Source organism: Stenella coeruleoalba (assembly GCF_951394435.1).
Source record: "Stenella coeruleoalba genome assembly, chromosome: X".
Taxonomy (NCBI): domain Eukaryota; kingdom Metazoa; phylum Chordata; class Mammalia; order Artiodactyla; family Delphinidae; genus Stenella; species Stenella coeruleoalba.
In genome coordinates, this window is record NC_137152.1 from 119,589,647 (window position 1) to 119,603,821 (window position 14,175).

Below are 14,175 nucleotides of genomic sequence, written 5' to 3' on the forward strand. Positions count from 1 at the left end.
ACACAGGGCATAACAACACACAGAGGAACTTCTAACGGCCACCGGAGCTCACGGGTCCCGGCCCCACCCAGGGTCCTCAAAAAGGTGCCTCCGCTACACCCCACCCGGCGGCCCTCCATCTCCCCACAGTCTCCCTTCCTGAGGGCCCCGCGGGTGGCCTCTCGCCAGGAAGATGGGCGCCGGCCATGCCCGCTCCCCCCAGGGCAGACCCTCCATTTCTGGCCCACATGCCCGGGGCCTGGCCCTGCCCTATGGCGGGCACAGGACAGTCCCACAGCAGGGCGCACGCCACCGAGCCGGGGACGTGGAGTCCCGAGGAACAACGGGGTGGCCCAGCAGAACACAAGCCCTGGGGGGCCTCCCGCAGACCTCCTGCAGCCCCGGTCAAGGTCTTCCTTCGAAGGTCGCAGGTGGGCTCCCAGGTCCTGGGGTGGGCGCTGGCTGTGACCTCGTCCATCCCGTCCTTCCCGCCGGCTCCTGGGACTGGGCTCGGGGTCTCCACGCCGCGCAGGGTTTGGGGGAACCGCTCAGAGGAGAACACATGCACATTTCCACAACAACAGGCAGCGCTGGGCCTGAATCTATGCCCAGAAAGCACATGTTGAGCTCACGACACTGGCCCACAGAGACCAGAGCCTTGGCTGGCACGTGGCGCACCTCAGGGCTCTGCGGGGGGACGATGGCTAGGGTGTGTGTGTTGGGGGGAGGGGAGCGGGGGCTGGGGGGTTCCTTGACACCTGGGTCCCTCTGGGGCCTACAGGGACACATTTGGGCTTGCCAGTACAGGGAGCAACCTGCCCCAGGGGATGATGAATAGGGGTCCCCTCTCAGGAGGGAGGCCCAGGCACCTGGAGTGGCCCCTAATATGGGGCCAGTAGGCTGCCAGGCCTGGCCTCCCCCTGCCTCCAAGCGTGGGGGCCCTGGGGCCTGCTGAGCCTACTGGCCCGAGGTGAACCCCGGGGGGCTCATCTCTGCAGCCCCGTCCTCATTTCCCGGCTCTTCTGGGATGGGCTTGAGCCCCTCCTCGGGGGTCTCCTCGGCCTCCTGGCCTCCTGCCTGGGCGAGGCCCTCTGGCTCCCAGCCAGGACCTCCTGGGGCCACCGGGGAAGCACTGCCCATCCGGCCAGGCATGGGGACCCCGGGGGCATCTGAGGGTCCTGCCTGACCTAGGCCCGCAGGGGCGGCAGCACTTCCATCTTCCTGAGTGGCCGCGGACGCCTTGCTGGTCTCCCCAGGGCCAGGGGCTGCCCTGGCGGCACCATGGTCTTCAGGGTGTGCCCTGGCGGCACCATGGTCTTCAGGGGCCGCCTCGCCAGCCTTGGCAGTGCCGGCAACTGCCGCACTGGCCTCCTCACGTGACGGGTGGTCCTCGGCGCTCCCTTCCTTGGAACGGGCGGCCTGGGCGGTGCTATCTTCACCGGCCGGGGAGGCCTTGGTGCCATGTGCAGTGGTGCCTGCGGTGATGGCCTCATGGGCCGGGGCGGCCTGGGCGGCTGCTGCCAGGACTGCAACGTCCACACGGGCCTCTTCCTGCCCTGGGAAGTGCTCCCTGCTAGCCGGGTCGGCGTCCCAGGCCTCGGTCTTCTGGATGAGCCGCAGCATCCCCGCAAAGCCGGGAGGCCTCCTCATCAGCCGCCTCCTCCTCAGCGTGTCCCGGAGCGTGTCGTTCAGCCGGGCCCGCGTCAGCACCTGCCGGGCGCGCGCCTGGTCCGCCATGGCCGGGTGGATGGCCCCCTTCTCCAGGGCCGACTGCAGCAGGCCTTCCAGGCGCATCACGTACGCAGAGAGAGTCTCCTGGGGCCGCTGGGCACAGGTCACGAACTTCAGCCGAGCACTCCCCCGGGGGTCCTTGTTCCCAAACACCTGCACCAGCGCGGCCAGGCAGTCCTGGGCAGCCAGCTCGGGATCTTCCGCCAGGAGGCCGCGCAGGAGGTCCAGCGCGGGGCCGCGCAAGCTCTCCACCAGCCTCCTCCTCCTCTCCCTCTCAGACACGTGGCGCCACAGGTGCAGCGTGTGGCTGGCCTGCTCCAGCCAGCTCTCAGAGGACCCTTCCCCGTGGCCCGGCTCTTCCATCCCAGAGAAGGTTCCCAGCTCCTGGTAGCCCATGCTGTCCAGCACGGGCTGCGAGGCCTGCCTCCACTGCTGGGTCCCGGGCCCTGCCTCACCCATGGCGCCTGCCGCTGTCACAACTGCTTCCTCAGGCGCAGCCGTTGCCCCGCCCGTGGGTCCTGCCATACTCAGAAGTCCTGCCACGCCTGCAACATTTCTGTAACCTGCAGCTCCTTCCTCATCTGACTCAGCTCCTGCTTCACCTTCAGCTCCTGCTTGACCCTCAGCTCCTGCTTGACCCTCAGCTCCTTCCGCACCTGCAGCTCCTTCCTCACCTGCAGCTCCCTCCTCACCTGCAGCTCCCTCCTCACCTTCAGCTCCCTCCTCACCTTCATCTCCCTCCTCACCTGCAGCTCCTTCCTCATCTGACTCAGCTCCTGCTTCACCTTCACCTCCTGCTTCACCTGCAGCTCCTTCCTCATCTGACTCAGCTCCTGCCTCACCTGCAACTCCTGCCTCACCTGCAGCTCCTTCCTCGCCTGCAGCTCCCGCCTCATCTGAGGCTCCCTCCTCACCTGCGGCTCCTGCCTCACCTGAGGCTCCCTCCTCACCTGCAGCTCCCTCCTCACCTTCAGCTCCCTCCTCGCCTGCAGCTCCCTTCTCACCTGCACCTCCCTCCTCACCTTCATCTCCCTCCTCACCTGCAGCTCCCTTCTCACCTGCACCTCCCTCCTCACCTTCAGCTCCCTCCTCACCTTCAGCTCCCTCCTCACCTGCAGCTCCCTTCTCACCTGCACCTCCCTCCTCACCTTCAGCTCCCTCCTCACCTGAAGCTCCCGCCTCACCTTCAGCTCCCTCCTCACCTGCAGCTCCCTCCTCACCTTCAGCTCCCTCCTCACCTAAGGCTTCCTCCTCACCTGTGTCTCCCTCCATACCTGCGACTCCCGCCTCCCCTGCAGCTTCCTCCTCCCCTGCAGTTCCTGAGTGACCTGCAGTTCCTGCCTCACCCGCCCTGCCAACCACTGCTTGTCCCTGGGGCTGCGCAGGGCAACTGGGTCTATCCTGTGAATCAGCATCAGGGGCCTGGGGCAGGCAGACCACAGTCCAGGGCCCTCCCTTGCCTGGTATCTGGCGGGGGAGCAAGCTTCGATTTAAACACTCAGCAAACTCGACCAGGGCAACACTCGACCCCAGCTCCTTTCTGTAGACCTTGCCCAGCACTCGGTACCTGCCCAGGGAACGCAGGGCAGCCTGCACAGCCTCCTGGAATTCCTGGTCTTTGCAGTCATCTGGGATTCCCAGGATGAGCAGAGATCGCTGAGCGTTCACGCCCATCGACCTGCACCAGTCCCGCAATACCGCCAGAGCCATCGCCATCTTCGAGGACCTGAGGGTGGGGGGAAGCGATCAAACAGGTGTGCACAGGCTGTTGAAGTGTGGGAATCGGCCTGTGGGTGCAAAGAGGAGAGAATCATGTTTGTGCCACACAGCCCACCCTAGTGCCCCTCACAGCAGCAGCCTGGAGCACCTCCCTGCCCTGTTTGGTTTGTTTGACTTTAGGAAACTTTTTTTATAAATTACATTTATTTACAAGATAGAAGGCTAGGGACTTCCCTGGTGGCGCAGTGGTTAAGAATCCACCTGCCAGTGCAGGGGACACAGGTTCGATCCCCGGTCCGGGAAGATCCCACAAGCCGCGGAGCAACTAACCCCACGCACCACAACCACTGACCCCAGCGCTCTAGAGCCCACGAGCCACAACTACTGAGTCCACGTGACACAACCTCTGAAGCCCACATGCCTGGAGCCCGTGCTCTGCAACAAGAGAAGCCACCGTAATGAGAGGCCTGCGCACCGCAACGAAGAGTAGCCCCCGCTCGCTGCACCTAGAGAAAGCCCGCGCGCAGCAACAAAGACCCAACGCAGCCAAAAGTAAAAATAAAATTTAAAAATAATAACAAAAGAGCACTTGTTGCGTACGACTCAAGAAACAATAATAAAGTAAAATAAAATAATTTTTTTAAAAAAGACAGAAGGCTCGTCACCTTTTCTACATTTCTGGCCTCAGTTTTAGGAAGCTGCCTTTTTCCCAAGGAATTTTTCAAGTCTTCCAATTTGTTAGCATAAACATTTCCATAATGTCCCATAATATTCCCCTATATCCTCTTTGTTAATGTACATCTGATCCGTAACGTTGGCCCTCTTTCATTCCTCATATTGGGGATCAGCGTTCTTTCTATGTTTCCGTGATTCATCGTTCTAGGACTTGCTCGGTTTCCTTGCTCTTTTGAAAGAAGCGCATGGCTTCGTTCACCGTGTCCATAATTTGCTTTCTATCACTGATTTCCTCTCTTAGCTCTCTTATTACTTCATTTTATGTTTCCTTTGCTCTTCTTCTTCTAGCATCTCTCAATGGACTGTTAGCTCACTGATTTTATGTCCTGACTCTTTTCTAACAGAAGCATTTAGAGGAATACAGTTTCCTCCTGTCGCTTTTTGCTGCCTCCCACTAATTTTGGTAAGTTGTGCTTTTTTAGTATTCACTTGGAAACATTTTCTAAGTCCCTCTGTGATTTTTCTCTTTGATCCATGGGTTTCCCAATATTTGAAGATATATTATCATTAGTACCATCAAATAAAATTCCCCCGTGATGAGAAAACTTATCATGGAAACTTGCAATACTGCTAAATTTATGGAGACTGTTTTACAACTCTGGTATGGCGTGTCCGGGTGAATGTGCAAAGCACCCTCGTAAAGAATCTGTGTACTCTGTGTGGAGGCCAGGGTCTTGCCCTGCCCACCGACCTCTGCAATTCCTGTGCCACCCGGACAGAGGCGACCTGAAGCTCTCGATGCCTAATGCAGTGGGCCAGAGCCCCTCCCTGGACCCCCACAAATCCATCTGCCATGGCCAACAGCCTCCACCAGATCACAGCAGCCCCAGCGCCTCCCCCTCTCAGCTTCACTTACGCCCCCCCCCCCCCGCCCCCCGTGGCCAGGCGGCTCCTCCCCGACCCCTCGCACTACATCCCCTCCATACACCCTCCCCCACCCACCAGCTGGTGGCGCTCCGCTCTGGGCCCTGGAAGCCGGGCGCCCCGCCATGCGTAGAGGTCAGACTGCCTCTCTCACCTCCCCACACCGGGGAGTCCTCCCCGGAGCACACTCAGCGCCAGGGGCTCTCGCTCTCGTACCCCAGACGCAGAGCCCACCCGTCTTGCCCCCGCCCACCCGGGAGCCGGAGCCCCCTAACTGCCACGAGCGTCCTCCCCCCCAACCCCACGCCCCGCCCCGCCGGGAGCTCCCCTAACGCCTACCGCACCCGCGCCCGGGAGTCCTCCCCATCGACCCCCGCCTCAGCCAGGAGTAGCTCCCCCTTCCTCCCGCCACACGCAGCAGCCGCTAGCCCTCCCCTCCCGTCTCGGCCCCGGGGGTGGGGCCCGCCCCTCCCGTCCCGTCCCGTCCCGTCCTCCCCACCCCCGCAGCCAGTCGTCCTCTCCTCTGGCCCCCAAGGCCAGCCCCACCCGACCAGCAGGAAGCCCTCTGCTCAGGCCCCCCCCCCACGCTTAGCCATTAGCCCCACCCTCTGCACCCCGACTCCAGAACGCCCCCCACCAGCCACCCCGGAAGCCAGCGGTCCTCCCCTCTCACCCGCTCACTGGGGGACCCTTCCCTCAGCCCCCCTTCAGCCCGCTACCCTCCGCCGCCGCTCCCCCACTCCCAACCGAGCAGCCCGTAGCCCTCCCCCGACCTCCACTCCTTCCCAGGGCCCCCGGTACCTGCGGAGTCCAGCCCCCGGCAGAGCCCCCGCCTGTCTCCTGACTCGCTCTGACTCTGTGGATGGCTCCGGAGTCCCGCTCACGAGGGGCTGAAGAGCTCGTCTCAGCAGAGCAGCCAGGAACTGTGCCGCCGACTGTCCCAGGCACTCTGTGCGAACGCCACGTGGGCTTCCGGGTGCTCCCGGAAGCCCCAGGAAGATGAGGGAGAAAGTTCTAGACGTCTCTTTACCGAGAAACTGGTTGGATCAGAAGAGCACGTGAGGAGGCGCTCTGCTACGGAAGCAGCAGTAGCCATGCGCACTGAGGGCCTGAGGTCCCAAGGCTTGGCGCCTCCGGAAGCGAAAGACACGCCCATTGGCCTTCCACCAATAGGAAGGCCTCCTGCGAGGCTGCGGAGTTGGGGGAGCGAACTTGGCGATGCAGAGCCCGTTGTGGCAAGTACGTCCATTTGTCTTTACAGGTGGTTTTCTACTGTGATTGATAATGTCATAAACCTATTCTTATTTCTTTGGTTTGTTTTAACTTTTGAATTTTATTTTATGTATTTTTTTATACAGCAGGTTCTTATGAGTTACCCAGTTTATACCTATTAGCGTACATATGTCAATCCCAATCTCCCAATTCATCACCCCCCCCGCCCGCCCCCACCATTTTCTCACCTTGGTGCCCATATGTTTGTGCTCTACGTCTGTGTCTCTATTTCTGCCCTGCAAACCGGTTCATCTGTACCATTTATCTAGGTTCCACATATGTGCATTAATACACGATATTTGTTTCTCTCTTTTTGACTTCCTTCACTCTGTATGACAGTCTCTAGATCCATCCACATCTCTACAAATGACCCAATTTCGTTCCTTTGTACGGCTGAGTAATAACTAATAGTAATAAAGCTCTTCTTTATATGGACTGGTTTCTTGTCTAGCTGTATCAACTAGCCATCTTCTCACATGGCACAAGAGGATGAGGCAGCCGTCTGGGGCCTCTTTTATAAGGGAGGTAATCTCATTCATGAGGGCTCCCCCCTCACGGGCTAATCACTTCCCAGGGCCTGAGGGAGGACTGAGGGGAGCCTGGACCCCAGGACAGAGTGGGACCTGGGAGGCCAAACGGCGGGATGAGCACGTGCAGCACTTCCTGACATCCGGGTCTCAGAGACGCTGGGGAGGGGAGTACGGGGCGGGGTCTCAGAGAGGCTGGGAAGTGGGTATAAGGGTCGGGGTGTCTCGTGGGCACGGGAGAGAATCCCAGGTCCTCCGTGGAGTCAAGGTGAGGGCCTGAGGGAGGACTGAGGGGAGCCTGGACCCCAGAACAGACCTGGCCCTGGGAGGCCATAGGGCGGAATGAGCACGTCCAGCACTTCCTGACATCCGGGTCTCAGAGACGCTGGGGAGGGGAGTACGGGGCGGGGTCTCAGAGAGGCTAGGGAGGGGGTATAAGGGTCGGGGTGTCTGGTGGGCACGGGAGAGAATCCCAGGTCCTCCGTGGAGTCAAGGTGAGGGCCCTGAGGGAGGACTGAGGGGAGCCTGGACCCCAGAACAGACCTGGCCCTGGGAGGCCATAGGGCGGAATGAGCACGTCCAGCACTTCCTGACATCCGGGTCTCAGAGACGCTGAGGAGGGGGAGCACGGGGCGGGGTCTCAGAGAGGCTGGGGAGGCAGTATAAGGGTCGGGGTGTCTCGTGGGCACGGGAGAGAATCCCAGGTCCTCCGTGGAGTCAAGGTGAGGGCCCTGAGGGAGGACTGAGGGGAGCCTGGACCCCAGAACACAGTTGGCCCTGGGAGGCCATAGGGCGGAATGAGCACGTGCAGCACTTCCTGACATCCGGGTCTCAGAGACGCTGAGGAGGGGGAGCACGGGGCGGGGTCTCAGAGAGGCTGGGGAGGCAGTATAAGGGTCGGGGTGTCTCGTGGGCACGGGAGAGAATCCCAGGTCCTCCGTGGAGTCAAGGTGAGGGCCCTGAGGGGAGCCTGGACCCCAGAACACAGTTGGCCCTGGGAGGCCATAGGGCGGAATGAGCACGTGCAGCACTTCCTGACATCCGGGTCTCAGAGACGCTGGGGAGGGGAGTACGGGGCGGGGTCTCAGAGAGGCTAGGGAGGGGGTATAAGGGTCGGGGTGTCTGGTGAGCAAGGTAGAGATTCCCAGGTTCTCCGTGGAGTCAAGGTGAGTGCCCTGAGGGAGGACTGAGGGGAGCCTAGACCCCAGAACAGAGTTGGCCCTGGGAGGCCATAGGGCGGAATGAGCACGTCCAGCACTTCCTGACATCCGGGTCTCAGAGACGCTGGGGAGGGGAGTACGGGGCGGGGTCTCAGAGAGGCTAGGGAGGGGGTATAAGGGTCGGGGTGTCTGGTGGGCACGGGAGAGAATCCCAGGTCCTCCGTGGAGTCAAGGTGAGGGCCCTGAGGGAGGACTGAGGGGAGCCTGGACCCCAGAACAGAGCTGGCCCTGGGAGGCCATAGGGCGGAATGAGCACGTCCAGCACTTCCTGACATCCGGGTCTCAGAGACGCTGAGGAGGGGGAGCACGGGGCGGGGTCTCAGAGAGGCTGGGGAGGCAGTATAAGGGTCGGGGTGTCTCGTGGGCACGGGAGAGAATCCCAGGTCCTCCGTGGAGTCAAGGTGAGGGCCCTGAGGGAGGACTGAGGGGAGCCTGGACCCCAGAACACAGTTGGCCCTGGGAGGCCATAGGGCGGAATGAGCACGTGCAGCACTTCCTGACATCCGGGTCTCAGAGACGCTGGGGAGGGGAGTACGGGGCGGGGGCTCAGAGAGGCTAGGGAGGGGGTATAAGGGGCGGGATCCTAGCCGGGCACAGGAGAGAATCCCAGGTCTTATGTAGAGTCAGGGTGAGAGCACTGAGTGTGGACTGAGGGGAGCCTGGATCCCAGGACCGAGTTGGCCCTTCCAGCCATAGGGCGGGATGAACAGTTGCAGCACTTCCTAATATCCGGGTCTCAGACACCCTGGAGAGGGGGAGCACGGGGCGGGGTCTCAGAGAGGCTGCAGAGGGGGTATAAGGGGCGGGGTGTCTGGTGGGCACTGCGGAGAATCGCAGGTCCTGTGTGGAGTCAAGGTGAGGGCCCTGAGGGAGCACTGAGGGCAGCCTGCAACCCAGAACTCAGTTGGCCCTGGGAGGCCGTCACGTGCAGCACTTCCTGACATCCGGGTGTCAGAGAAGCTGGGGACCTGGGATAAGGGGCGGGGTCTCATGAGGGCAGAGGGTAAAATGTCAGGTCCCTGGTGGACTAAGGTTAGGGCCCTTAGGCAGGACTGAGGGGACCCTGAGGGAGGACAAAAGGGACCCACCAGATCACCGCCCTTGCAGGTGGCCGAGGGAGGCCCCGGGGCGGGATGAGCACGTAGAGCAGTTCCTGACATCCGGGTCTCAGAGGCGCTGGGGTGGGGGAGCACGGGGTGGGGTCTCAGAGAGGCTGGGGAGGCAGTATAAGGGTCGGGGTGTCTGGTGGGCACAGGAGAGAATCCCAGGTCCTCCGTGGAGTCAAGGTGAGTGCCCTGAGGGAGGACTGAGGGGAGCCTGGACCCCAGAACAGAGTTGGCCCTGGGAGGCCATAGGGCGGGGTGAGCACGTGCAGCACTTCCTGACATCCGGGTCTCAGACACCCTGGAGAGGGGGAGCACGGGGCGGGGTATCAGAGTGGCTGCAGAGGGGGTATAAGGGGCGGGGTGTCTGCTGGGCACTGCGGAGAATCGCAGGTCCTGTGTGGAGTCAAGGTGAGGGCCCTGAGGGAGCACTGAGGGCAGCCTGCAACCCAGAACTCAGTTGGCCCTGGGAGGCCGTCACGTGCAGCACTTCCTGACATCCGGGTCTCAGAGACGCTGGGGAGGGGAGTACGGGGCGGGGTCTCAGAGAGGCTAGGGAGGGGGTATAAGGGTCGGGGTGTCTGGTGGGCACGGGAGAGAATCCCAGGTCCTCCGTGGAGTCAAGGTGAGGGCCCTGAGGGAGGACTGAGGGGAGCCTGGACCCCAGAACAGACCTGGCCCTGGGAGGCCATAGGGCGGGGTGAGCACGTCCAGCACTTCCTGACATCCGGGTCTCAGAGACGCTGAGGAGGGGGAGCACGGGGCGGGGTCTCAGAGAGGCTGGGGAGTCAGTATAAGGGTCGGGGTGTCTCCTGGGCACGGGAGAGAATCCCAGGTCCTCCGTGGAGTCAAGGTGAGTGCCCTGAGGGAGGACTGAGGGGAGCCTGGACCCCAGAACACAGTTGGCCCTGGGAGGCCATAGGGCGGAATGAGCACGTGCAGCACTTCCTGACATCCGGGTCTCAGAGACGCTGAGGAGGGGGAGCACGGGGCGGGGTCTCAGAGAGGCTGGGGAGGCAGTATAAGGGTCGGGGTGTCTCGTGGGCACGGGAGAGAATCCCAGGTCCTCCGTGGAGTCAAGGTGAGGGCCCTGAGGGAGGACTGAGGGGAGCCTGGACCCCAGAACACAGTTGGCCCTGGCAGGCCATAGGGCGGAATGAGCACGTGCAGCACTTCCTGACATCCGGGTCTCAGAGACGCTGGGGAGGGGAGTACGGGGCGGGGTCTCAGAGAGGCTAGGGAGGGGGTATAAGGGTCGGGGTGTCTGGTGAGCAAGGTAGAGATTCCCAGGTTCTCCGTGGAGTCAAGGTGAGTGCCCTGAGGGAGGACTGAGGGGAGCCTAGACCCCAGAACAGAGTTGGCCCTGGGAGGCCATAGGGCGGAATGAGCACGTCCAGCACTTCCTGACATCCGGGTCTCAGAGACGCTGGGGAGGGGGAGCACGGGGCGGGGTCTCAGAGAGGCTGGGGAGGGAGTATAAGGGTCGGGGTGTCTCGTGGGCACGGGAGAGAATCCCAGGTCCTCCGTGGAGTCAAGGTGAGGGCCCTGAGGGAGGACTGAGGGGAGCCTGGACCCCAGAACACAGTTGGCCCTGGCAGGCCATAGGGCGGAATGAGCACGTGCAGCACTTCCTGACATCCGGGTCTCAGAGACGCTGGGGAGGGGAGTACGGGGCGGGGTCTCAGAGAGGCTAGGGAGGGGGTATAAGGGTCGGGGTGTCTGGTGAGCAAGGTAGAGATTCCCAGGTTCTCCGTGGAGTCAAGGTGAGTGCCCTGAGGGAGGACTGAGGGGAGCCTAGACCCCAGAACAGAGTTGGCCCTGGGAGGCCATAGGGCGGAATGAGCACGTGCAGCACTTCCTGACATCCGGGTCTCAGAGACGCTGGGGAGGGCAGTATGGGGCGGGGTCTCAGAGAAGCTGGGGAGGCAGTATAAGGGTCGGGGTGTCTTGTGGGCACGGGAGAGAATCCCAGGTCCTTCGTTGAGTCAAGGTGAGTGCCCTGAGGGAGGACTGAGGGGAGCCTGGACCGCAGAACAGAGTTGGCCCTGGGAGGCCATAGGGCGGAATGAGCACGTGCAGCACTTCCTGACATCCGGGTCTCAGAGACGCTGGGGAGGGCAGAGGGTAAAACGTCAGGTCCCTGGTGGACTAAGGTTAGGGCCCTTAGGCAGGACTGAGGAGACCCTGAAGGAGGACAAAAGGGACCCACCAGATCACCGCCCTTGCAGGTGGCCGTGGGAGGCCCCGGGGCGGGATGCGCACGGTAGGCCTGTCCTGACGTCCTGACGTCAGGGTCTCGGAGAGACTGGAGACCTGGTATAAGGAGCAGGGACTCACACCGGCAGACGGGACAATCCCAGGTCCTGCCCAGAGTCCAACCTGCACGCGAGGAAGGAAGGACTGAGGACGTTAGACCCCGACACAGGGAGGGATCCTTTGCCCTTCCACAGGGGCCTTGGAGGCGCCAGAGCGCGGTCAGCAGATGAGATGTTTCCTGACCTCTGGGTCGGGGTCCTCAGGAGGTCAGGTGTTTGGTGTGAGGGGTGAGCCTTCAGGTCCGCAGAGGGTGGACTCCCAGGACCCCGAGGGAGGACTGAGCAGACCCCCAGCCCTGGAACAGGGGCCTCAACAGAAACCTGCCCCTGTGGTCAGCGCTGGGAGGCCAGGCAGGATGTGAGGAGGAGGTGAGGACCCAGCATCTCCCCATCCTAGGACCCTCGGGAGGCCCTGGGCAGGTGCGGCCACCTGTGGGGCCCCCTCACTGCTTTCTGTTCAGATTCGGGGTCCTGTTCTGAGTTTCCCCTCCGGCCTGCAAAGGGGAGGGTCCAGGCCCTTAAGGGGAACAGTGAGCACGACGAGCGACCCCGAGGGGACCACCCACCCCAGAACTCAGCACTGGGGGGACCTCACAGAGTCCGGCCCAATCCTCCTACCAGCACCGAGGCCCAGAGCTGTGCCACAGTGTACACAAGAGGTGCGCCCTCCATTCCTCTTACAGGGGCTCCAGGAACCGGGAGGCGAAGGCCCAGGTCTGAGGACCGTGTCCTCAGGGCACAGAGCAGAGGAGGCCCAGGCAGCGCCAGGAGCCAAGGGGAGGTGCGTGCCCTGAGTGTGTACCCAGGGGCTCCCCCTCCCAGAACAGAGGGGACCCCACAACACCCAAGTCACCCCACCGCCCTGTCAGCCCCAGAACCTGGGGCCGTGCTGGCTGCACCCTGAGGAGCCCCCTCACTTCCTTCTTCAGGTTGGCAGGGGACAGGCCACCCGGGAGGAGCGCCCCTGTGAGGCCCGAGGGCAGCCCTTGAGACGAGACCTGTAAGTGGCCTTTGTCAGGGCTGCCCAGGGTGCCTTTCTCCGCCGAGGCCGCTCACACCCCCTCTCTTCCCCAGGTACGAGGTCCCCTGCCCACACTCCCGTGGGCGGCCCGACCCCAGTGATCAGGCCTCCGGTCGAGATGAGTGAGCTCCGCCAGCCTGAGGCCGACCTTGAGGCCCCAGTCCCGGCCCAGGGTCCGGTGGAGGCGCCGCTGCTGGGGGCTGCGGGGGAGGAGGCCGCATCCCCCTCGTCCTCCGCCTCCCCTGGCGCCCCCTCCTTCTCCGCCTATGCCGATCCCTTGTCCCGCGAGGCACTTGCTGCGCTGATGGCTGACCTGGTGGGGTTCCTGCTCGTCAAGTTTCGTACCGGGGAGCCGACCTCCGAGGCGGAGATGCTGAGTACGGTCGTCCGGGAGCATCGGGACCACTTCCCCGTGGTCTTCCACCTCGTTTGCGAGTGCGTGCAGCTGCTGTTTGGCGTGGACGTGAAGGTGGTGGACCCCCGCGAGCGCACCTACGTCCTGGTCCCCACCCTGGGCCTCACCTGGGATGCAGTGCTGAGCGACTGGCAGCGCACGCCCGAGGCCAGCCTCCCTCTGCTGGTCCTGACCATGGTCACCCTGTTTGGTGACCGCGTCCCTGAGGAGGAGGTGTGGGGAAAGCTAGGCACCCTGGGGTTTTGTGGCGGGAGGGAGCTGCTCACCGAAGTGTGGGTGCAGACGGGCTACCTGAAGTACCGGCAGGTGCCCCACAGCGACCCTGCCCGCTACGAGTTCCTGTGGGGTCCCCGGGCCTACGCGGAGGCCAGCGAGTGTCAGGTCCTGCAGCATCTGCTCAGGATCAATAGCATGGCTCCCAGGTTCTTCCCATCCGTGTCTGCAGGGAGTGTGAGCGATGAGGAAGAGGGAGCCTGAGCCAGTGCAGCAGCCAGTCCCACGTCCAGCAGCTTCTCCCGTGGGGCAGGAAGGGGGGCTGCTCCTTCACTCTGAGTTTGAAGAGGGAGCGGTCAGCCTTCTAAGCAGTGAGAGCCGGGCGAGTTGGGGGAAGCCGGTGTGCAGCATTTTGGGTTCCTGTTGTGTATGTTGACATGGACTTCCATGTCTGTTTTCTTTAGGGATTTTTCAAATGTTGGTTCTTTGAATAGAAGACTAAACAAGCTTCAGTGTCTAACTTTGTGTATGACGTTAATCCCACAGGTATTTGCACTAATTCAGTTCAAGAACAAGAGTTTTGCTGTTTTGTAAGAGAGGTTGGGAAATCTCCCAGTTCGTTTTGTGACCGTGTACAAGATAACAGGGAATTGGAATCAGAACTGCTCTGGAAAGGTGGAAGTACTTAGCAGTGATATAGATGGGGAAAGAAATAGAAAAATAAGAGTCATTGTTGTTCCAATTCTTGCTTCCCTGTCTTGTCTGTCATTCTGTAAATAAAACGAACTATCTCTGTTGAGTTGGATTTGCACGGGTATTTTAAGAAAGTAGGAGAAGGTTCATCTGCGTCAATAAGCCCCCTGCCCACTGGCTTGTTTATTCCGCAGACCTCCACGGAGCCTCTGCTCTCCGGAAGGGCCTGTGTTAGTAGCGGGAACGCTAGGAAAAGCAGGACACACCCACACCTAGAGTGATGGTCTAGGAGCCACTGTCACATGAGGAAGGTGGTGAGACGTCCCCTAAGTCCCACAGAATAAGACAACATGGGACGAGGCGGTGGG

The 14,175-nt window shown here is 61.9% G+C and overlaps 2 protein-coding genes across 6 annotated transcripts; one reads left to right on the plus strand and one right to left on the minus strand.

The window, feature by feature from the left end:
- Positions 1 to 936: 936 nt before the first annotated feature.
- Positions 937 to 6,392, minus strand: LOC307180673 (paraneoplastic antigen Ma6F-like; the record flags this gene model as incomplete). The annotated part of the gene is made up of 3 exons (XM_079911039.1): positions 5,830 to 6,392; positions 2,956 to 3,497; positions 937 to 2,286 (listed from the first exon to the last, which is right to left on the minus strand). The coding sequence occupies exons 2-3, from the start codon at positions 3,424 to 3,426 to the stop codon at positions 937 to 939; spliced, it is 1,821 nt and encodes a 606-aa protein (XP_079767165.1). The 5' UTR covers positions 3,427 to 3,497; positions 5,830 to 6,392.
- Positions 6,393 to 10,648: 4,256 nt separating this feature from the next.
- On the plus strand, positions 10,649 to 13,896 carry LOC307180396 (melanoma-associated antigen 8-like). 5 transcript variants are annotated; one of them, XM_079910616.1, is made up of 4 exons: positions 11,574 to 11,834; positions 12,149 to 12,246; positions 12,395 to 12,465; positions 12,540 to 13,896. In XM_079910616.1, exon 4 carries the CDS (start codon positions 12,605 to 12,607, stop codon positions 13,376 to 13,378), a length of 774 nt encoding a protein of 257 aa, XP_079766742.1. In that variant the 5' UTR covers positions 11,574 to 11,834; positions 12,149 to 12,246; positions 12,395 to 12,465; positions 12,540 to 12,604; the 3' UTR covers positions 13,379 to 13,896. The 5 variants fall into 5 exon arrangements, with proteins under 5 accessions (XP_079766741.1, XP_079766740.1, XP_079766742.1 ...); XM_079910617.1 differs by lacking the exon at positions 11,574 to 11,834 and adding an exon at positions 11,867 to 11,885; XM_079910615.1 differs by lacking the exons at positions 11,574 to 11,834; positions 12,395 to 12,465 and adding an exon at positions 10,649 to 10,686.
- The last annotated feature ends 279 nt before the right edge of the window (positions 13,897 to 14,175 follow it).

Bases quoted from the DNA above. Each gene is read 5' to 3' on its own strand.
- LOC307180396 (XM_079910615.1), top strand. From the start codon at position 12,605: ATGAGTGAGCTCCGCCAGCCTGAGGCCGACCTTGAGGCCCCAGTCCCG.